Source organism: Micromys minutus, assembly GCF_963924665.1.
Source record: "Micromys minutus genome assembly, chromosome: 18".
NCBI lineage: Eukaryota > Metazoa > Chordata > Mammalia > Rodentia > Muridae > Micromys > Micromys minutus.
In genome coordinates, this window is record NC_137953.1 from 25,293,997 (window position 1) to 25,317,276 (window position 23,280).

The window sequence follows — 23,280 nt, forward strand, 5'->3', positions numbered from 1 at the left end:
TCACTTCCTGCAGGTTTCAAATGCCAGGCTGTGCCTATACAATGAGACATCGTTGCAAAAGGATCTAGTCTCAAGTCAGCAATTGTCAATTCATTCTTCTGGGAAACCTTAAACTACATAACCTGTTAATCTCTGTATAAAATACATATAAAACATATTCAGAGATGCATCCACTTGTGAGATTTCAGTGATCATGGTAGTCAAGACATTGAGAGACTCTGCCTTAAAACACAAGGTTGATGGGACCTATGAAAAACCCAAGGTTGAGCTCTGACCTCCACAGGTATACACACATATGTGCATCCATTCACTTACATGTATATACCTATATACACAGGTATGCATACAAATTCTAATATTGTAAACATAGTTCCATGTTACAGATGGGAACATTGATACCCAGAAATTAAAAGACTTAAGTCACCATCAAGTAGAGATCCTGAGCTACTGGAAATCCCCATTTTCTGTTTCATAGCCAGCTCTTACTGTCTGACAAGCCCAGCACTGCTAGATGGAGGAAAGGATCAGAGGACTGTAGAGACCTGTCTGCTCTCTAGGTAACAGGGGTGCTACATGCTTTCTGTAATGGGCCAGAGGGTAAATCCTTTGGACCTCACAGCCCATGTATTTCTATCACAGATATCCATCAGCTAAGGAGAGTCCATAAACAAATAAATGAGGTTGTCGTCCACTAGAACTTTATTTTTGGAAACTGGAGTGTAAGCATGATATAATGTTCATGTCATGTGTTATCTTGAATCAGCCCTTTGTAGATCTAAAAGTCCTTCTTAGTACATTCATATAAAAACAGGCAGTGGGGTCATGCCAGCCCTTGATATCATGGGTGAGAGGAGCCAATGAATACAAATAAAATGAATATAACCAACCCTCCCCTACCCCCAACCCCCAACCCCTACGTCTGCCAACAGGTTTTCAACTCTATAAAGACTTGGAGAGAAGGAAGGATGTTTATTTACATTCAATACTTGAGAAAACCTTGAAAGCCACAAATTAGTACCCTGAACTTGGCTTGGTGTCATAGCCATGTTGTAACATGGGAGGCAGTCTACCATTTTCCTCTAAAATTAAGTTTGGAATGAGGAGTGTAGAAAGACATCAATTTACAGCAATAATAAGAATGGCAGAAGGACGTTGGGGGATGTGGTTGCAGCAGCTTAATTAAGATGATCTAGAGCTGCCTATATTCTGTGTGAGGAACACCAGCTCACATCTGCCACTGTTTCCTGTACAGCCCATGGGAAGTCACCTAATGGGTTCTATCCTGGGAGTGCTAATAAACAGGCATGAGCCACTTTCCCTTCTATGTGGACCACAAAAGTATTTTCTAGGTTAGGGCTGAAGGATATTGGTCAGAGATTCCCCTTTGTGATTGAAGCAGTTTCTAAGTCTTGGTGTCCACCAAGGCAACTTCTCCTCAGCCCATCTAAGTCAGGCTATGTGTTGCTTCCCTGTCACCTCCACAGACATCCACTGCAGAGATAGCTAAAGCCCTGGCTCTGAACAATATGGCAGGCCCCAGAAAGAAAACTAGAAGTGTAAAACTTCACATGGGGAAGATGGACTGGAGGAAACCCCCAGGACTTGAGACACGTAGTCCATCTCTAACGGTCTAAAAGGAAGGAATTCTAAAGGAACTCTGTTTGGTTCACAGGTTTGGAGGATACTAATCATGCCCTCCAGCTAAACCAATCCAGAAAAGATCCTAAATACCCCTTCTTATTCCTTCCAGACAATCTGTTTATCCTATTAAGAGTTAAAGCAAACCTTACAAGTTAGCTCTAACACATGGATAACCAGATTATCCTATAGCTTGCTGACTCATGTTTTGGGGAATTATATGTGTGTTTAAATTTCTATGTAAAGAACTTGATTCATACGTACCACTGTAAAGCTATTTTCTGAGTGAGAGATTTTGGTTTGTATAGATTGCCAGAAGGACATGAGCATTGCTCTTTGATTATAAACACTTTTATGTCTATTTCATAACAGCCATATTTTATCACATTTCTAAAAATGTTTGTAAACACCCACTTCTTTGGATGCTCTTAAAATCATCTCGTTATCTTTTGTTCCCTCACTAACGCATTGTATAAATTCTTCACATGTGTTTGCTCACATTTGTAAGAGTCTTTTTAGTTTTTGAAAATGATATTTTGTCAACCTCATTAGCTAGAATAACATACATAGAGTTTGCTTAGGACAGTGAGCATGATCTTTGAACAATACACTACAGGTTACATGGAGCATCTACATGGTTCAAGTACATCTGTCCTTTGGACTATATGTCACCTAGACATTATGGGGGCTAGAGACATGACTCAGTGGTTAAGAGCACTGGCTGCTCTTCTAGGGGTCCTGAGTTCAATTTCTGGAAACCACATGGTGGATCACAGCCATCTTTAATGGGACCTGATGCCCTCTTTTGGTGTGTCTGAAGACATCTATAATATACTCGCACACAATAAAATAAAGAAACAAATAAATCCTTTTTTTAAAAGTAGACATTATTATCCCCATCTTGCAGATAAGAATCTAAAACATAGCTGTTAGTTAACATAACCAACTAGCTGTTATTTAGAACTTTCATGTATTTCAGGTTTTCCCTCACTTCACAGCCTAATAGCAAAACTGAATTCTGTTTTTTAGCAAAACACTACTGATTTAAGTACAAGTTAGTTTGAGTGGATACTTCAATTTTAATTTTAATTTCTGACCATAGTCCAATTTCCAGAGCCCATTATGTGATTACAAAAGATACTGATACCAGGGTATGTGGTCCCTCATCTTCTATTTGCTTCACCATATCTTGTCCCAGCAGGGCTTTAAGTTTTTCTACCTCTCTAGCTGCATGTATTCAGTGTGTCATGCTTTTTGCTTTCAGGTGACTTGAAAGATGGTAAAAATAAGGCAGACAAAAAGGATCACTCCAACACCGGAAATGAGTCAAAGAAAGCAGATGGTAAGAGTGTCATTCTCGCCACAATTTTCTTAGAGTCTGCAACTACTGCAAACTTGTTAGCACTGTGCCAGGAGGAAAGCAGTGCTGTTAATTGCTCCTAACATTCTGCAATGAATGAGACCTCATTGCATTTAAAGAGCCCTTTCACCTCTCTGTAGTAAGTTCTAAATTCCCACTGTATCTTTTCCTCTCTGGCAATACTTTCTCATCACAAGCACCTTCAGTCATGCCTCCTTTTCCCATTCTTCTTTATTGCAAACTTCATCACAACTTGGTTCTAGCCTCACTGGTCGTCATCCAGTAGACTAATACACATTGCTAATATATGAGCTTGGAACCACTGATGGTGCAACTAGAGGATGACATTTAAAAGGGGCAGGTTTCTGTAACCCGAATAATTGTCACAGAGATCTGGTATTTTTATTAGCAAGCTGAAAGCTTCATCTGAACAGGTTCTGAGCTATTCTCATCCTTTATTCACCTCCCAGTCACAGCCTGAGATACTTGCATTCAGTCTCTCCTTGTCTTGTTCTGCTGTAGCTATTTGTCCTCATGGAGAACATAAGGACCTTCCTCATGCCCAACCTCATGGTGGCTGTCTTCCTCTTCCACCTACCTTGTAGCTTGTTTTCTCACGGACCTTACTTGATGGCCAACTTCTTGGCTCTCTTCCTCTGACCCCTGACTGAGATTAGAATTTCAGTCCCTTAATTTTCTCTGCCCAATCATTGGCTGTTTGGATTTTTATTAACCAATCATAGATAACTGGAGAGCATTCTTTACACCACATTGATACAGGAGATTCTTCAATATCCATGACAATATCCATGTTCTGACAATAACTAGATCTTAGAGCCCAGAAATGAGCATATGAATATAATATGCAACACAAAAAGGATATGTTTAATGTTTCTAATTTTCAAATTTTTTATCTTGAATAAGTTTTTACTTTTGGTAAAACTAAATATGAGAATCTGTTCAGTGTTGGGTTGGGAATCAAAATACATGTTCTTAGTCTCCCATTCTCACTGTCGAGATCAAGCACTGAAGACAGTGACAATGCAGGATCAAATAGAATGGGCCTGCGGTGTCATGAATGGGTCTGCAGTGCAGTGTACATCTTGAATGAGCTTGTAGAGTAGAGCTTCCTCAAGCCGGAATGGGCCTGCAGGGTCATGAATGGGCCTGTGATGTGAAGTATTTCCTGGGTACAGCTTTAACTTTACATAAACAACTTTCCATTCATCTAAAAGCTGGGAGTTGCAGTTACTTTTTTTTTCCTACTTGAATCTACTGGAGGGAGACATCTAATTATACAAATTTCATTGTTTAACTTGTAACCCAGTCTCCTTCCTGATCACCCTTTCATCCATGGACATGACATTCAGATAATGTGAGCTTCTACGAAATAGTTTTTATGAAAGGTGTCATATTTTCTTTGCATTTTGTCTCCCTGATGACATCCTATTTGATGATAGGCTGTTTTTTTTGAAACACAAATGTTGAGTATTCAAGTTGAGGAATCAGAAAAAAAAAATTGAGCGCAAAGCTTTAAATAGTTAAGAGTGGATTTGATGAAAACACTTTGTATGCTTATATGAACTGAATAAATAAAAAGGATACTTTAAAGAAACAAAACGTTCAAGGTCACCCTTGGGTTTAGGACTCACGGGCACTACATGATACACAGTCTCCAAAAGTAAATGGAGGCTAGAGTAGTAGCTAAGTAGTTCAGACCACTTGCTGCTCTTGCAGAGGACCAGGGTTTAATTTCTAGCACCAATGCAAATCCAGTTTCGGGGACTGCATGCATGTGGCACACATATATGCTGGCAAATGACCATACACATAAAATAATAAAAAGTAAAAGTAAGAGTTTGGGAGCATATCAACCCCTTTTGCTGTAGCCACAATAGCAACCATCTTTACTTTCATATGTGAAGTTGGTTATTAAACTTCACCAGTTATAAACAATCAGAAAACTCACTTCAAGTGTCTTATATAACACCTAGGGAACTCACACTTGGACTTTCTCACCAAATTGCTCATGCAAACCAGAAACCACTTGCTTAAGGAGTGATTCCTCCTTGGATAATGGTGACTAAGAAGTGAAATTATGCAGAAATAAAACACAATTCAAGATGAGGACCTCATAGATACTCTCTCTATGAGAAAGATTTCTCAAGTGCCAGAGACTTCATCAGGTGTCAGGAGACCAAGTCAAGCAGTCCACCCCAGAAATACTCTGTGGAGGAACAGTATCTCTTAGAAACACAGCACTCAGTTCTGCATTTAACAACTGGCCATACCCCTCAACTGAGTCCTACAGCATAAATCAAGCCCCTAATTTTTAATATGGAGACTGGAACTTCATAGGTATGTAACATCATCATCATCACCACCACCACCATCACCATTAACACCACTGAGGATCAAAACCAGGGACTGTCTCTTCTAGCCAAGAGTTGTAACAATGAACTGCCTCCCAATCCTCATTTAGTTGTACTTTAATAACTTGGATGATGCCATTACACGTGCATTATGGGTTAAACTTGATCATTTTTATCAAGCCTTCTTATTTTAACCGTGCTTGTAAACTTAATTATTCACAAGGATTTAAAAGAATTAAATTGATTGGCACAGTGATTAATTTGATCTGATGTCACAATGAACTGGTTGTGGTAAAGTATGACAAGCCCTGCCCTCTGTCCCTGGCATCCAACTCTAACACCAGCCTACAATTGCTTCAAGTCATACAAGTGACTCAGTATGCCCATGTGCTTGTACGTTTGTAGGAAGACAGGCTGAGTAACTGTGTTCTGTGTCCTTTGTCACTGATTTGGAATCAGCAAGACAGAGAGCATTAAGAGTGGGAGGATTAGTGCTATAGTCATTGAAAATTCTTACCATGTCCAAAGCCACTTCTTGGTCAGATGAAGTGGAAAGGAATTTGATGATTTTCACTTATGCTTTCCTTTTGGTAACTAAAGCACTCTATTTAGAGAATCAACTGAAGGAAATTTATGGATCAGTAGACCACTACATAGGTCAACTTAAAATACCAAAATAAGATTAGAACTATTTCTATTCTATAGATTTTTTGTATTTGATAACCAGGGGGAGTTGACTGAACTTCTCAGTGATCTTCCTCCCATTCTCACTCCTGAGAACCCCTGGTGTTTGTAAGATGGACTATCCTGGTATCTGTCTTTACCTTTGGGATGCACCTCCTAGAGAGTGCGCCTGGGCCATTTTGTGTGTCTCGTGTCCTGATGCGCAGTTTCCCCAGCAAGTATTCTTCTGTTCTACAGACAGACAAGTGGCTATCTTCTTTTAGGCTTTCTTGGTTGTTTTCCTATCCCTTGGTCTTGAGAAAACTTTTCTATCTCAAGGGCAGATGTTCTCAGATGATTTGATTCTCAGGAGTTTTTCTCGACCATATTGTAACAAACATAAATGTGTCTTCAGATGAAATGATGTGGAAAATAGGCCAAAATGACAAAAGTTTGGGAACTCTTGCTGTTGTCTGACCTTTTCTGCAACAGCCAAGGTGATGCTGCAGCTGCAGGGACCTGGAGTCCTTTCTAATTACTTTAAAATTAGCAAATTAGTTCTCACTAGCTTGAGTGCTCAGTGTATTTCCATTAACTGCACTATTGTACGTTACACAATGACAGACGGATTCTGAGGTTATTTTCTACAAACAGCTAAATCCATCTCTCTCTCTTTTTTTTAACAGGAAGGAAGAAAGTATGCCTTCCTTCTCAGATGTTAACACTATTTCTTACGTTAAGAAAGTATCTTGCTATAGCTTTATGTTTACAGAGAGAAAAAGTAGGCTTATTTCTTTAATAAATGAATTGCTCTTAGCGTGAGAATCCAACATCTTCATGGACTGAGGGACCAAACATCTGGAGTGCTCTGGGTACCAATTAAGATAAGTCATCATGACAACACATGTTCTGATTAATATCCTATTCCCTTAGCCATTTGTTTGTGGAAGCTCCTTTGACCTAATTAAACATATTGCCAGTAAATGGAAGCTGTGCCACAGCATGAAATATTTGTTTTTGAAACCATTTTACAGTCTTGTTTTCTCAGGAACTTTAGCCAGTGTGTAAACACATTCCAATCGCACTGTCACTGAATGGTGAGAACTGCAATGTTATTTGAGGTGTAGCTGTACTTCAGGACAATACTCCACTAACAAGACTCTCCTGGGCTTTGTGGCCTAAACATTTGTGTTTGTATACCTCATTGTGGCTTCTTAACTTATTTGGAATATATTCTGTATATTGGCCAAATATTAAGAGATGCTGAGGGCTCAGGTTTGCACAAATCTGCTTCTGTTGGGTTGAGGGTGATTTTGGGGAAACCTATGAGCCAATGTGCATGTGGGTGAAAAGAGTGTAGGTGGAGACTTGCAAAACCTCTTAGTTTATTTTAGTGATGAAATTCCCTCTTAGGATCAGGGGGCATGGGACCAGCAATTATTCATAGCTCTAGTACTGATGAGTCATCATGAATCAGACCCATTGGCTGTTTTTGAACTAACATGAACTACAAATCAATACAATGTAAATATAATTTCATGTTAAATCTTTGGTGGATTATGCAACAGAAGGTAGCATGTGACACACATTCTTTCCCTATTGAATTTGTCCTCTGGAAGTTTCTAACTATAGTGTACATACACGGTATAGATGTGCTTTATAATGGAAGATTAGTGGGTTTTAGAGAATTTAATTGTGCTGTAGGAAGGGAACTCTCCTTTACCCATTCATGCTTTTGTCCCAGCTGCTTAGAACCCAGTCTCTTATAAAATAACTACATAGTGAAAATACCAAAGAAAAGCCTATTGCATCTTTTTTTGTTAAAGACAAAATTATTTTTTTCAAATGACTTTACCTTGTAATTATTGATATACAAACATTTATTTTTCCATTTTATCTTCTTGGCATTTCATTATACTCTTTATATATCATGTTTATTAAGGAACCTGGCTTGACAGAAAAAATACATATATTTACTTTTCAATTTTTTATTAAAATATAATTATATCACCCTCTTTCCTTTTCTCCTTGCAGCCCCTCTCATATGACCTCCCTTTGATTCCTCCCATATCCTTCCCTAGACTCAAATCAATAACCTCCTTTTCTTTGATTATTACTGTTATGGATATATTATATATGTGTTACATATTAACTGAAGTGTAAGTACAACCTGTTGGGTTCATTTTTGTTGTTTGTATGTGCATGGTTTCAGATGACAGTTTTGTATTGGGTCACCATTCAGAGAATTCATCTGTGGCAGAGGCCAGTTCTCCATCTATCAGTACTCATTAGTTGTCTGACTTTGGGGTAAGGCCCCCATGAGACGTTCCCCTTTCTTTGTTGGCATGGCTATAGATATTATCAGCATTCATATTTTATGATCTATTCATTTCTAATGCAGGCAATCACACTGCAATTCTGATCTGAAATTCTGACCTTTACCATCTTTTACTTCCATGTTGTCCCCTTAGCTATAGATGTGGGAGCTTTGCTGCAGATGTATCTATTAGAGCTAGGGACTCCACAAACTATTGATTTTTGCACTTGTGCAGTTGCCTTTTTCTGTAGATGATCATCATTTTCTGTGAAGAGACACTTCTTTGATGAGAGGAAATAACTACATTTGTCTGTGGGTATAAAAATAGGATTTAGAAGGGAGTCAAGGAATTAGGGTGGCGTAGCAAGTGAAAATAGTACATTCTTCTCTAAGATTCATGGTATTATTAACCCCAGGTAGTTGGCTAGGTTTCTACAAACAGGCAGGATTATACTTATGTTAAGTAGACCTCAAGTCTACTTGAATAGCTGTCAGTGACCACCAACATGTGAGTGCCACTACTATGTCACAAGTTGGGTAGGGCTAATTAATTGCTTCCCTTTCCTTGGCAGCTTCCTAGTACTTTCTGGCACTATGGAAGCTAGACTGTAGGAAGTGGGCTTTCAGATTAAATTCAGCTTGAATAATCCAGGTCTTGTGTCCTAAGTGTGTGGTATCTTTAGCAGTAGGGACTTATATTCATCCTCTGAGAAACATCCAGTACAATGGCAGTAACCTATATGGTTTCGAGATTCATCTAGACTGTCCTGACCAGGATATGAGAGGAGGTTCTTGTGGCTAATATTGGGGTTATGCTTAGTCTACAGTTATCAGGAGAGCATTGTTAGCCCAGTGGCAATCACTGTGCATGTGCATGTGTGTGTGTACATGAACATAAAATTATTTCTTGAGATTTTTATCCAACAACCTTTGGGCTATCAGTTCCTCTTCCTGCTTCTGTATTAACCTCCCTTCTAGTTACTATCCCTCCCCATATGTTTCTATTTTGCCTTCAATATCATCTGTATCCTTCTATTTCCCTCTGGAGTACTCCCATGTTCTCTTTATACTTTCCTGCCTTCTGTGGTAGCTCCATATTGAACACTAATATTTGAAGATTTGGATCTAGGCACCATGGACAAGAGAGATTATGCAATGTTTGTCTTTTTAGATCTTAGTTACCTCATTCAATGTAAATCCTTCTAGGTCCATCCATTTACCTTCAAATTTTATGATTTTTTTAAACAGCTATATAACATTTCTAAATGTATAGATGCTGTTGTTTTTACTATGCATTCATTTGTTGAAGGACATTTAGGTTGTTTTCATTTCCTATTGCAAATAAGATGGCTATGAACATGGCTGAGCAAGTATCTGTGGAGTAGGATGTTGACGCCTTCAGGTATCTGTCAAAGGCTGAAGTAGCTGGATCATATCATAGGGTTATTGTTAGTCCTTTTGACTATCCTCCATACTGATTTGCAGTGTGGCTGCACCGGTTTGCTTTCTGACAAATAGTGACTGAGCACTCCGTTCTCTCCATGGCCTCACTCATATGCAGTGTCCTTGTTTTATTGATCTTAGCCATTCTGACTAGGGTGAGATAAAATCTGGGTTGTTTTAAAGGACATTTTACTAATTACTGAGAATAATAAACATTTTTCAGGTATTTCATAGACATTTTTCTTCCTTCCATTTCTTAATTGGATTATCGGTTTCCTGCAATCTTTTTTTTTTCTACTTAATATATTCTAGGTACTAATCATTTGTTAATACATGGCTGATAAAATTTTTCTCCTATTCTGTAGATTTCTTCTTCATTTGAATGATAGTTTCTTTAGTATAGAAGCATTTTAGTTTTATGAGTTTCCATTGTTTAATTGTTGGCCTCAGTTTCTGAACAATTGGAGTCCTATTCAGAAAACCCTTTGCTACACCCCTATCTTGCCTGTTTTCTTCTAGCAGTGTACTGTTTCAGATTTCAAATTGAGGTCTTTGACTCACTTAAAGCTATTTTTTTATGCAGGATGATAAGTATGAGCCCAAGTTCATGCTTGTGTGTGGGAATCCAGTTACCCTGGTGCCATTTGTTGAAAATGCTCTTTACCAGTATCAGATGACTAGTTTCATGCACTCATGTTTGAGTTTTCAATTTTAGTCCATTGAGCAATACGCCTATTTTTTATGCCAGTATCATATTGTTTTTATTACTATAGCTTTATAATATATCTTAAAGTTTATCCCAAGATATTTTATTGCCTTTGATGCTAGCAGAAATTGTTGATTGTTTCTCAAAATTTCTTGGTAAAATTTCTTAGATTCATTATTTATAATATCGTATCATCTACAAATAGGTATAATTTAAGTCTTTTATCTGTATACTTTTTCTTCTTTTTCCATATTTCTCTGGCTTGTGTTTCTAGCATTATATTGAAAAGTTGTGGGGAGAGTGGTCATCCTGTCCTATTTATTGTTTTAATAGGATTGCTTCAAGTTTTTCTCTATTTAGGATGATTTTGTCTATGAGTTTGTCATATATTGACTTTATTATGTTAAGGTATGCTCCCTCCAGATCTATTTTCTGTAATACTTTTATCATTAAAGCATATTGGATTCTGTCAAAGGTTTTTACTACATCTATTGAGATGATCATATATTTTTTTAATATTTAAGTTTATATATATTTATATTTTATATATTTGGTATTCTTATATAAATAATATATACTGCTATATATTTATATATCCATTGTTATATCTATTGACTTACAGCTGTTGAACCATCCCTGCATTTCTGGGATGAAGCCAGCTAGATTACAGTGAATGATCTTCTTGATATGTGCCTGCATTCTTTTTGCTAGTATTTTATTGACAATCTTGACTCAGTTCATTCGGTGTATTACTCCATAGAGGGGTTTGTTTGTTTGTTGTTCTTTACATAGTATTAGCAAAATTACTTCATAGGATAAATTTGAGAGTGTTCCTTCCATTTCCAGTTTTTTTAATAATTTCAGAAGTACCAATTTGTAGTTCTTTGAAAGTCTGATAGAAATTCATCTACATGTGGTTTTTTAGCTGGAAGGCTTGTATTTCTTTCCAGTGTCATTCTTTGCTATGGAACTGCTTAGGTTGTTGATGTCTTCTTGGTTGAATTTTGGTAGCTTAGAGAAAACAAAAAATTATATATATTTAAAATTTTTCCTAATTTATTGTTTTACAAGCTTTTAAAATATTCTCTTGTAATATTCTTTCTTCAGTGTCCATCATAGTGTTTCCCTGTTCAGTTTTTATTTTGTTACTTTGGTTGCTTTCTTCCTTTTGGTCAGTTGGGTAAAAGGTTTACTGATTTTATCTTCTCAAAGAACTATTTCTTAAATTCCTTGATTTTTTTGAATTACGTTTCTTGTTTCTATTTTTATTAACCTCTGCCGCTTTAATATTTATTTTTTCTTGATATCTACTGAGTTTGGACTTGGTTTATTTTTGGTTTTGTTTCATTTTGTTTTTTGTTGTTTTGTATTTTTATGACAAATTATTTACTCATTTATTTGTGTTCTTTCTGATTTTTTAAATGTAGGCATTTAGGGTTATGAGTTTTGCTCTTAGAGATGCATTCAGTCTATCCCTGAGGTTTCTTGTTTTTATTTTCTTTCAACTATAAAAATATTTTAACTTCTTCTTTAAACTATTTACTATTCAGCAATGTATTATTTATTCTCCATGAGTTTATACATTTACTAGGATTTTGTTTGCTATTGATTTTAAGTTTTATTGCATAATGTTTGGCTAGAATATATGAAATCATTTCAATTTTTCTGTATTTGTTAGAGTTTGTGTTGTATCCCAGAATGTGTTCTATTTTAGAGAAGCATCCCTGTGCTGCTGAATAGAATGTGTATTCTTTGTTGTAGTGAGAATTTTGGTGTATTTAAAAACACAGAAATATTGTAAGAATTTAAATCTTACAATGTTAGATATGAAGATGCTTCAGATTGTTTAGAGCATCTGACTATGATTTGCCTCATGCTCTAGCAGGGTTGTGACTTTGTAGTGGCAGAATGTTTTTGTGATTATTGACATTTAAAATTCTGGGAACTCATCCGATGGTATATGAATGCTAGGGACTAGAGAGGTAGGGTCATTGATGGGTTGGTGTGTTGGTGGTTGGATGCTGTTGGTTACAGTTTTGTTAAGTAATGCATATAAAAACCAAGAAATTAAATACTCTGACAGCAATGATCAAACTTGCCCCAAGAAACTCAATGCCCTTAATCAGCAGGAAGTCATCTAACAACAACAATCCACCCTCTATTCTTTTTCTTTTCTATCTAATGTTAGGAGGTTGAAAGGGTAGCCAAAAGTCAGGCTATATTTAGTTAGAATATTTTTTAGATATCTTTTAGGTCCATTTGATGCAAAAGATCATATAATTCTCAGGTTTCTCTGGTTATCCCCCCCCCCCTAGAAAACCTGTCTAGTAGAAAAATAGGGGTGTTGAAGTCAATGGATATTATTGAGTTTGTGTTGTCTTTGTCTCCATTAGTATGCTTTTCATTTATTAAGTGTTCCAGAGTTGGATGCACATGTTTAACATTATATTTTTCTTTTTTAATTGATCCTTTCACTAAAATGAAGTGCCCTTCTTTGTCACTTCTGATTGATTTTAGTTGATGTCTGTTCTGTCGATTATTAGAATGGAAGTGCTTGCTTGCTTCCTAATCCTGTTTGTCTGAGATACTTTATCCTTTTACATTGGTTGTACCTCTCTAACAATAAGATAGGTTCTTATAAACAACATAAAGGTGGATTTTTATTTCTTTTTCCACCACATAAATATAGTGGTTTTATTGACAAGTTGGAGACAAACAATATGTGCATCAGGGGATGAACAGATAAATCATGGTCCAGCCAGGCAATGGAATACTAGTGTTAAAAAGGAATGAATTACCAGGGATGGAAAGACAGCAAAGAAATCTCAGACACATAATTAAGTGAAAGAAATCAACTGGAAAAGATGACCTACTATGTGATTCCAAGTACAGACTACTCTTGAAATGAACACATTAAGGAGGTGAAAAGATCAGTGGTTGGTAAGAGAGAAAAGAGGGATTTTTAGTTACTCTTGATTAGAGGGTTGAGGTTGTTAATATTAAAACTTTATTGAGGGTGTATGCTGATGTTAGGGGATTTTTACTGTTTGAATTCTCTATCATGCTTTACATTTCCTTAATTATAGTTTTATTGTTTGGTTTTATTGTTGGGTCCCTTGACTGTGCTCATTCTTCTCTTCAATTCATAGCATTACTTCCAGTATTCTATTTAGCATTCTCTTTAAGTTGGACATTATTTTTTTTTTAGGCCGTGGAAATGTTTTTTTTTTTTTTTTATTTCTTCTTGAACTCTGGCAATAGTTTTGCTGGGTATAATAGTCTCCATTGGCAGTCATCGTCTTTTAGAACATACAGTACATTACTCCAGGCTCCTCTGGCATTCAGACTTTTACACTGACAAATCAATTATCATTATGATAAGTTTTCCTTAGCTGTAACTTGTGTTTTTTTTTTATTGTGTAGCATCCAACAAATTTTCTTTGTTCTTTGTGTTTAAGTTTTAACTATAATATTAAAATAAACCTTGGAAACTTTCTTATCTAGAATTGTCTAGCTGGTGTTCTGTGTACTACTTGTATATGTATTGGTATATATTTCTTTAGTTTGGAAAAGCTTTATTCTATGATCTTGTTAAAGATCTGGTCTATGAGATGGAATTGGGATTCTTCTCCCTCATATATGCCTAAAATGATTTTGTCTACGTGTCCCACATTTTCTGCATATTTCTTTTCTGTACTTTCTAAAAAAAAATATTAGATTCTTCACATTGCTCTATCGTTGAGTCCTAATATTCTGTCTTATGCCTAATTTATTCTATTTATAATACTGTTCCCTTGAGATTTCTTATTCTGATATTAAGTTCTCAATTCTATCTTTATGTAAGTTTGTGTTTTCATTAGTATTTCTCTTTGTTGAATTTTGTTTTCATATTTTTAACTATCTTCATCATTTCATTGAGTTGTATACTTATATTTTCTTGGACATTATTCAGATACTTACTGCTGTTGCAGTATATACTATAAAAGATGGCACGCAGTTCCCACACATACTGCTCAGCAAGCCCCATTCTCTCTGACCCAGGCATTCCATGAGCCACAAACTGTGATCCTAGCTCCCACTGACCCTGGTGGTCCAGAAACCACCCCAGTGTGGCACCCCACCATGCCGCTTTCACTCGCAATTCTCTTGGCTGGTTGTTATCACATCAAGTATACACATCCCAATTCTGTGATGCGCTAGGTAAGCCCCACCACTGCACATTCTCTTAAACTCAGTTAAGTCACCATATGAAAGAACACAGCATACAATCCTGTACATACCCATCCCTTAGAAATATTCATAATAACCTGTATCTATATGCAGAGAAGATTTTTAACACCTGCTTCCATGGTTACTCTCAGATCCTTCTCCTTGTTCTCATTCCTCCTTCCCTTTCTAAAACTCTATTTCCACCCATCCTTCCTTCTCATCCAAAGACAGGCCTTGCTTTATCCTGGACCTGTTGGCCTGCATAAAGACATCATCTTCACGTTGCTGTCTTCTTACAATTCAATAAGATATTTAAGCAAGTCTTTTAATTCCTTTAATTCTTTGATAATATTATAATTGTCCTTTTAAAATCTGTGCCCTGGTGCTCATCTAAGTAGTTCTCATTAAAGGATACTGGTATGATACTAATGTGGTTGATGAGAGCCATGCTGTCTGGCCATTAATGTTGTTTTTATGATTTGATTTTATGATTTATCTGGGCACAAGGACTTCTTTTTTTAGTTGTATGTCTGGTGTGAAACTTGCCTTAAATTGGGTCAGTACAGAAGTTATATGGTAAAGCTGAGGCTGACCTGTCTAATTGGACCAGGCAAATGGTGCCAGGACTGGAGTTTGTTATATATGTGTAGAGATGGCACCAGGCAGTGGGAAAGAGAGAGGAAGAGTGTCTCAATAGTCCACAGTGGCTTGGAAACAAGGATGTCTGAAGGTTATAGATGGACTTAGGCCTGTTTCTATGAAGATGGAAACACATGGATTGAAGGGATGGGTAATGAAAGAAGTGACTTATAAAGCAAGATGGTCTGCAAACTAAGTGGGTTCCTAGGATGTGTATCTGAATCTAAGCTTCTATAGTAGGAAGATGAAGTTTTTGATGAAAAAAGTGATTTTTATTTTTCTAACTGATATTGGTATCCAGAACATATAAAATGAGCATATATAAATAAAATAGCAACAACAAAATGTATTCTTATTTGTTTCTCCCCACGAAAAAAATATTTTGTCAGGTTCTGTGCAAACAGTTAGAGAAACGGAAGTAACTGTATTTGCCCAGAGAAACTCTACTGATTTTTATTAAATCCTTAAAACAAACGAAAAATAGCTCCTTTTGAAATAATATATACTGACCCAAGGCTGTCTACATTTTGAATGCCATATCTTAGCTAGATATGCATGATTTCAAGAACTGTATCAAATGTCCACGTTCAATATTTATCTTAGAGCTCTCATTGGAAGGAGTGCAGATGTATGTGTTTCTAAACACTAGGTTGCTACAATACATGACAATTTCACTCTATACTTTAGCACAAACCTGCAGTCTCACTTTGAGGATGCAGCTCTCATATGGAGCAGAGCGCACAGACTCTGTAACTTGGTCTGCAGGTCACACTCTCCACAGGATTCATGATTCCCAGGCGGTTCACTCTGCCTGCCCTGCTGCTTCTTTCTCGGGTGAATATGACCGTCCTGTATTTCCTTCCTCCACCACCGGCACAAACATGACTCTAAATCTCGGTAGCTTTTATGTATTAAATTCTCAATCCATAAACCCTCTACACAATATGATTATATCCAACGGACAATGATACCAACTCCCCTTCTATATGAGATAAAAGACCTATAGAATCCCTTAAGATATTCATATCTACCCATCAACACTTAAGTCCACCTGGACCTAGCTCATCGTTCTTGAGCTCCTCTCTCTCTGCTCCCTCTTTTATTTTCCTGCCTTTTCTCTGTCTACCTCTTCCCTGTCCAATCATGTATCACCTTAACATAAATCCACATAGGTAGACCTGCTATTTATGGTATAGTTCAGCCTTTTAAAAGTTGTAGTTCCATGCCCATCTATTCTTGTTTCTCCTTTTCTACCATCTACTGATTCAGCTATCCATTTGTCTGACTAGCTCTGATGGAATATGTGAGCACAGCATTTTGTATAAACAGTGCTGTGATGATGATAGTATATGTACTTGAATTGATTTAGAATAATTCTTCTACAATCTTAGCTTTTATTGAGGGTATAAGAGAAAATGTATACATTGAAAATAAACTTTGAAAACAGCTGTCATATTCCTGAGACTGAAACAGTAAAATCTACACCTGGATAGAGTCTAATAAATATCTCTAAAATAATGGTTTTCTTACTGTTTCATAGTATCCTTATTAACAAAATATAAAAAATGTTTATATCTCAGAAGAATATATTTGACAATTAAAATTGGGTGCTGGACTTTTTTTTTTTTTACTGTTTAGTCTCTCCACTTTTCATATTTAACATTCTTCAGAACTTTGAGTTATTTGCTATATGACTTTGAAATTTTTGTTGATTACATATGGAGATAGTCATAGTATTTTTCCCTTTGAAAATATGAACTTGGCCACTGAACTGTCGTCAGGCAACCCAGATTATTTCTTTGACTCTGTGAAGTTGAATCAGGCTATTAGAAAACAAATAAACAAGCCCAAGAAAAATGCAAAAGAAATAAGTGTGCAATGAGTTATGTTTAGTATAAGGACAGAGCCATATTCTTAGATCATCTGCATGGCTGAAGCTCAGCTGACAACCCCAAAATAAACAATATGAATGATAAACACATTTTAAAAGTTACACCACATTCACTTGAGCCTTGACTGTTTCTTTAAACACATGACTTTTAGTCCAAATGGCTATCTTGCCAACGGGATGCAGAGAAAACATGAGGTAGGCAAGGCCACCCTGTTTTAAATCCATCTCCCACTTCTGTAAGATATTGCTGGAACATTATCCACTGCCAGGAAGCAGGTGTACTTATTTAACATGTTTGTGCTTCAGGATTCAGAACTAACCAAGCTTCTCCTTGTGAGATGTAAGGAGTCTTAGATCAAGGAGCAGGTAGAGAACACTTGCCTAAACACTATCCATTTACGTTCATGAATTGTTCCACTGAAAGGAAGTGCATTTAACATTTCTGTTGGCCTTGAAAAAGTTGGCCATGAATTTATTACAAATGAAATATAAAGCAAACTACTGTAACTACAATCTCTCTTAAAATAACCTGTCTTCAGAGTCTTCATTTTCACGTACTCGGTGGTCTTGCTGATGATTTTTCAATTTCTGTTTAACTTCACAACAAAAATACAAATCTGAAATGCATAAGCACACATAGGAAGTATAATGAGTGAAGGCTCAGGTATGACTGACCAATCAGGGCAAATATGCCTGTGGCAGGCATCCCCTCTCCAGAGATCAGCTGCACAGACCAACATCCATTTGAGACTTTCTTATATAGAATATAACTTTTTGCTAAATCACAACCATGTTATTTATGTCATGCAGTAAAGGACAAGAGGGTGGACAGAAATCAATGTTTTTCCTCCTCTCAAAGAATCAAGTTTATCTCAGAACATCACCCTCTGAGTAGCCATAAAAGTGGGCATGTTAAAGTAAAACAACTTAAATAAAAATTACCCTAAGCAAATTATGTGTTTGAAGCTGGGGTGGTGGCCAGGGGTCTGTAACCTCTGGGTCTTTTGCTGTTGATCCCATATATAATAACAAACTCCCATATTGCTTAAATATACATACTTTCTTTATCCTCACTCTCTCAGAGCCCCCAACCTTGGCCTAAGAGTAGAAGAAGCTCAGTAGAGGTCTAGATCCTGAGGAAACACTCATTCCTCTATTTCACACTTAATCAATGATTAAATAGCTGGGAAGATCTGAGACCCTGAGTGGACATCTTTCCATATCTGGAACAACTTTTGACAGGTCACTAATAACCCAGACTACTTACAACATCAGAAGGCTGTCTCACTCCTTGTTGGCCAACCAGGCAGAACCTGCTAAGTTTAATTTGAGCAAATTGTCCTCTGCTTTCTTCCAACCAATGTGTCCTACAGAAGAACAAAAACAACACCACCACCACCAACAAACCACCTTTTTTCATCCATCATAAGAAACTTGAGTTTGTAGGAAAGGGCCCAGGTGAATCTGTGAATGCAATGAGTACCATCTATAAGGAGTCCTGTCGGGGCTTGAGCACTAAGAAGGAAGATCCAGTTTTCAACTCCCTTGTGGGGCCAAAATTTATAATCTTCAGTGTTAGATTTTCATCATGTCTCCCTCCATTGCTGCCAAGTGCTGTCAATGGAGAGGGACTGGCCCAATATTTTTTTTTCTATTATTTCTCCCAAATGGGTGCAGTTGCGAATGGAGGGCAAACATAGGAAACACCAAGCCCCGAATAAAGAGGAGCAGCAGGAGGTCGGGATCAATGGCCCCTGGAAAACTGAGAACTGACTATAATTACAATAGATCAGAAGAGACTGTCCTATCTTCCAACTAGTTTTCTGCCTAATTTCAGCTAAGTCTTATTTAGGAAAGTATCTTTAAATTTGAAGGGGAAGTTTTCCTTGTCCTGAGATTACTTCTGTAGATGATGCTATTACCCTTCCTGGAGTCCAGAACTCTACACTGTCATTCCTTTGGGGCCCTGCACAGCAGGGAACTTTTTAAACAGGGAAGAATGACTTGCTAGAGCACCAGCCTCCCAGTCCTACAGGGGCTTTGTTTTAAATTCCTTCCAGAACCTTCCAGGATACATGGGATAGAGTTCACCAGGTGAAAAAAAAAATCCCCAAATTGCCTATTTCCGTTAACAGACTTCTGTTTCCATCTTTGCTTTTGTCTTTGGCTCTTACATTTACATGATGTTTTGGGCTGGGGCATTTCTTGTTTGGAATGTATTTGGGAAGCTTCTGTAAATGGGACAAATATTCTGAAAAGGTTTCCCTGTGCATGAAAAAAAAAAAAAAAAAGATTAGATCAATTTGACTCCTGATCCCACCGACCATTGAAAAACACTAGCCAGACTCTCAGCCACTGTCCTCTCCATGACAAAATAAAGTGACTTATTAAACAGTGTTTGAACTGAATGCCTGTAGACCCAGTTTAAACAGCCCCTGTGTTTGTACATATGTGTCGGGAGCTTAAAGTTTTCTGTTGAGATTTTTCTTATGAATAGAATGAAACTTGTTTTGGACAGTGGAACTCTATTTCCTAACTGGTTTTCTGAACTGTTCCATTGATCACCTTGACTTTTTGCCCCCAGATTTTTTTTTTTTCTCCTGAGGCCTGAGGGTAGAGGGGGAGGGAAGGCAGCATTGACACTTTTCTTTTTCTTTTTCTTTCTTTCAGATCCAGAAGAGTAGAAAAGACCTCACATAGACTGAGGCTGCCAGTGTCTCCTGCCATTTTAGCTGAGCTTCTCCATTCTCCTCCTTCCACAAAGACTCATATCTGGGGAAGGTGTACAGCTTTCAAAGCCAAGTCTCACATTTGGCCTTCTCTCGTCCTCCCAGAGATCTCTGGGGGCTGACTTGTGGTATTAGAATTCTGGGGGATTTCTTTCCCTTGAACACACAACACCCACATGTGGTTCCTTGTGTTCTGTTTATTTTCGTTTTGGTTTCATCCCATTCCCACCCCAGCAGAAATCAAACACAAAAGACCATTTTACAATCCATTACTAATAGCCATTTGGCTTTCTGGACCTGGTGAAAGGCTGACATCCCGGATGCTCTGAATGAGGCTTGGAGACTGCCATTTTGTTTTTGATAGTACCGTTATCTTGACTGTTGCCTTTCACACTGGCTCCTGATGGTGAATATAGCCAGACTGGCCTTCATCACAACTAAAGTGAAATGCCAATCTCCGGTTCTATTTTTCTTTTAATCAGTGGAGAACTCTCATTGTTTTTCAGTTTACTTTATGATTTAAAATTGAGAACATTTTTTTCATTTGTGTAATATAAAATTGTTTGTTTCTTAAGAGGAACTTATTCTCTAGGACTCTGTATTTGATGCTTAATTTATTATCTGTAAACTCATAAATATTAACTTGAATATGTTAGCTGATGCCCATACTGCCAGGTGGGTTCCCCAGTGTTTTCCCTGGGTAGCACCCATCACCCCAATGTTGCTGAAACGTTAGCCACCATTGCCTGGTTATTTTCTTTTGAATATCTGTAAATTGGCTTCATTAGCTTAAAACATTTTAGAAAGGGAAGGATTAAGGAACCCAGCATTAGAGAGATGAGTCAGGTAATATTTTTCATGTCAGTGAGAATTTTAACACAACAAAGGAGTTGATTAATAGCACAAATACAAAATAAGGATTTGGCAGGGTAAGGGAATAAAACTACTTTATCCCAAAGCCAAACAGAAAGGGGGATCCAGTAGAATGCAAGGAAGGTGTGATGTCTCTCCTGTGGTCTGACATGAATGTATTTTTATTATGTAGTTTTAGGTCCCTTCTGAAAGTAATGCATGTCTTATAGGATTGATATCAGGAAGAAAATGAACTAGGTGATGAGCTTACATGAATTCCACAGATTTGGTTTCCACATTAAATGCCTAAAGTCAGGTATTTTAAAGTATCTGGATTGCTGAGATAAATGATTGGCTTTCTTAAGAGGTTAAAGAAGACTGTGTATGGTCCTTAGGACCTCTTGGCTCATAGAAACAGGCCTAAGCAGGGATATGGGAAGAAAGTTGTTGCCTGGAACACACAGAACCTTATGTTCATCAGCTTTTCTCTGTTGGTTGTATGTTTGGCTTCATCACCACACTGATGCTCCTTCATTGCTCTACCTGTTTTCCTAACTAAATCATGAGATTTCAGATTTAAATGACTCTGGGAGCATAGAGGGAGGGCCAAATGTATGACTAGAACAAGCCAAGTAATACCTATTATTGTAGTACAGGACAGTTTGGTATGTCGTGATATTATTGAGACAGTAAGAAAGAATAGGAATGTTGGGGTACTGGAGAGGCGTGGCTGTGAGAGATCAGTGAGGATGCTCAGGGAAGAGTAAGGCTAAGTGTTCGTGAAGAGTAAAGATGAGGAGGAACTGCTGAGAGAAATGATGTGGTAAGAAGGCAGCAGCCCAGTATCATGGGCTATATCTGTGTAGGAAGGGGGTCCTATGGACACAGGATTTACACATTGGCTTCTAACTCAGATGCTTACACTGCACTAGTGAAAGAAAATATGCATATGAGCTGCATGCCACCCAGGGATCACCAGAGTGCAAACTGTGTTCTTAAAGGTAGAATGATTCAATGCAATTGAATGATGCAGATTATGCCCTTGGAACATGGGTCTTTTACCTCACATCTATTCTGTATTTTTGTATGCAAAGCATTCGGGCAGTTGATACAGAATGCCTACTGCTTCATTTTATAATCTAGCAAATAATACTAAAGAATATTTGAAAATAAATAGGAATATAGCCATTTCTCTAGAATCAGTGAAGATGCAAATGATTTAAATTTGCCGTTAGCCATTACTTAGTCAAAAAAGAATGGGAAGAGAGCACACATCCACACTTTGCTTAGAACACCCAGAAGGAACTAAAGCTCTGCTTAGTCTCAGCTTTCAATTTCTCGAGTATTAAAGCACACTGAATAAAAATGCAAAGCCATTTGTTTTAAAGCGTATTACTTTGCTCTAAACCCATTCTAGACCTGATAACACATTAGAATAATTATCCCAGGTCAGTATTCACAGGAAGAAATAATATTCCAAAGCTCTAGCATGTTTCATGTGGGTTTTGCTTTTCTTGAAACAGCCTCTTCTAAGTTTAGTGTTGATATCTTGCTCTGGTTCATGTGCCTAGCACAGCCTTGCACACCAGAGTTACAATAAGAAACTGTGGACACGGCAGTGGCCTCATACTTGTTAGTATTTTAATAAATAGTTTTCATGTTTCTGGGTGTAACATAATAACTGGAATCATCACTTGAGTTGTATCTTCATATCACCAATCAAGCCTATACCCAAGTTATGTCACTATGGTCTCATCTTGGGACAGAGGGTCTGATCCTCATGGAGTTCTGGTTTTTATTTCCTAGTCTGTGAGTCCCAATAGCTTATGGCATCAATTAAAAGATGCATTTCTAAACCATTAAAGCATTTTTTCCCCACTGGCTGCTTTGTCCTTGGAACTTTTCAATAACTACCGAAGTCACCTGACCGGATTCTGCGCACGTTTCCCTTTAACCATTATATCTGTTGCACTAAGCACCAAGACTGAAGGCAATCTAGTGTTGCAGATTCATCTCACTTGTAGAGACTCAGACATTATATTTTCCACCTCTAGCCTGTTAGAAAATGTAGACAGGACAAGGAAAAGGTACTGTTATTATACCATGTGAGGGGTGGGGACTATTTTGTGCTCCACATCCTGGCATTTGGGAACCTGAACTCTCTTCTCTCATTGAGAACTTTTCCTTATATAGACTTAATGAGTTGGTAGGAGGATAGATGGATAGATAGACAAATAATGTATATCTTCCTCTGGTGTTTGTTAATGTGTGAGTAGAGATCCCGATAATGAGACACATTTTACAGTGTTCTTACAATGGGTGTGAGGAAAAGAATTAATAAAAGCTAGGAAATCCTTTCTCATGATGAGACAGAGTAAATTCTAGGACTGAAAGTTTGAGTATAGCATAATTTTCCAAATAAAAGGGATTGGTGGGGGGACCTTTATTCCCAGTCAGACAC

The 23,280-nt window shown here is 37.3% G+C and overlaps 1 protein-coding gene across 3 annotated transcripts in view; it reads left to right on the forward strand.

The window, feature by feature from the left end:
* The window catches only part of PDE1C (phosphodiesterase 1C), a gene marked incomplete at both ends in the record, with an annotated part of 402,224 nt that overhangs the window by 350,079 nt on the left and 28,865 nt on the right, over positions 1-23,280 (forward strand). For all 3 annotated transcript variants that reach the window (XM_080932609.1, XM_080932610.1, XM_080932611.1), the window contains one exon: positions 2,903-2,980. In XM_080932609.1, the coding sequence (XP_080788735.1) occupies positions 2,903-2,980 (78 nt within the window). The remainder of the gene's footprint in view (positions 1-2,902; positions 2,981-23,280) is intronic.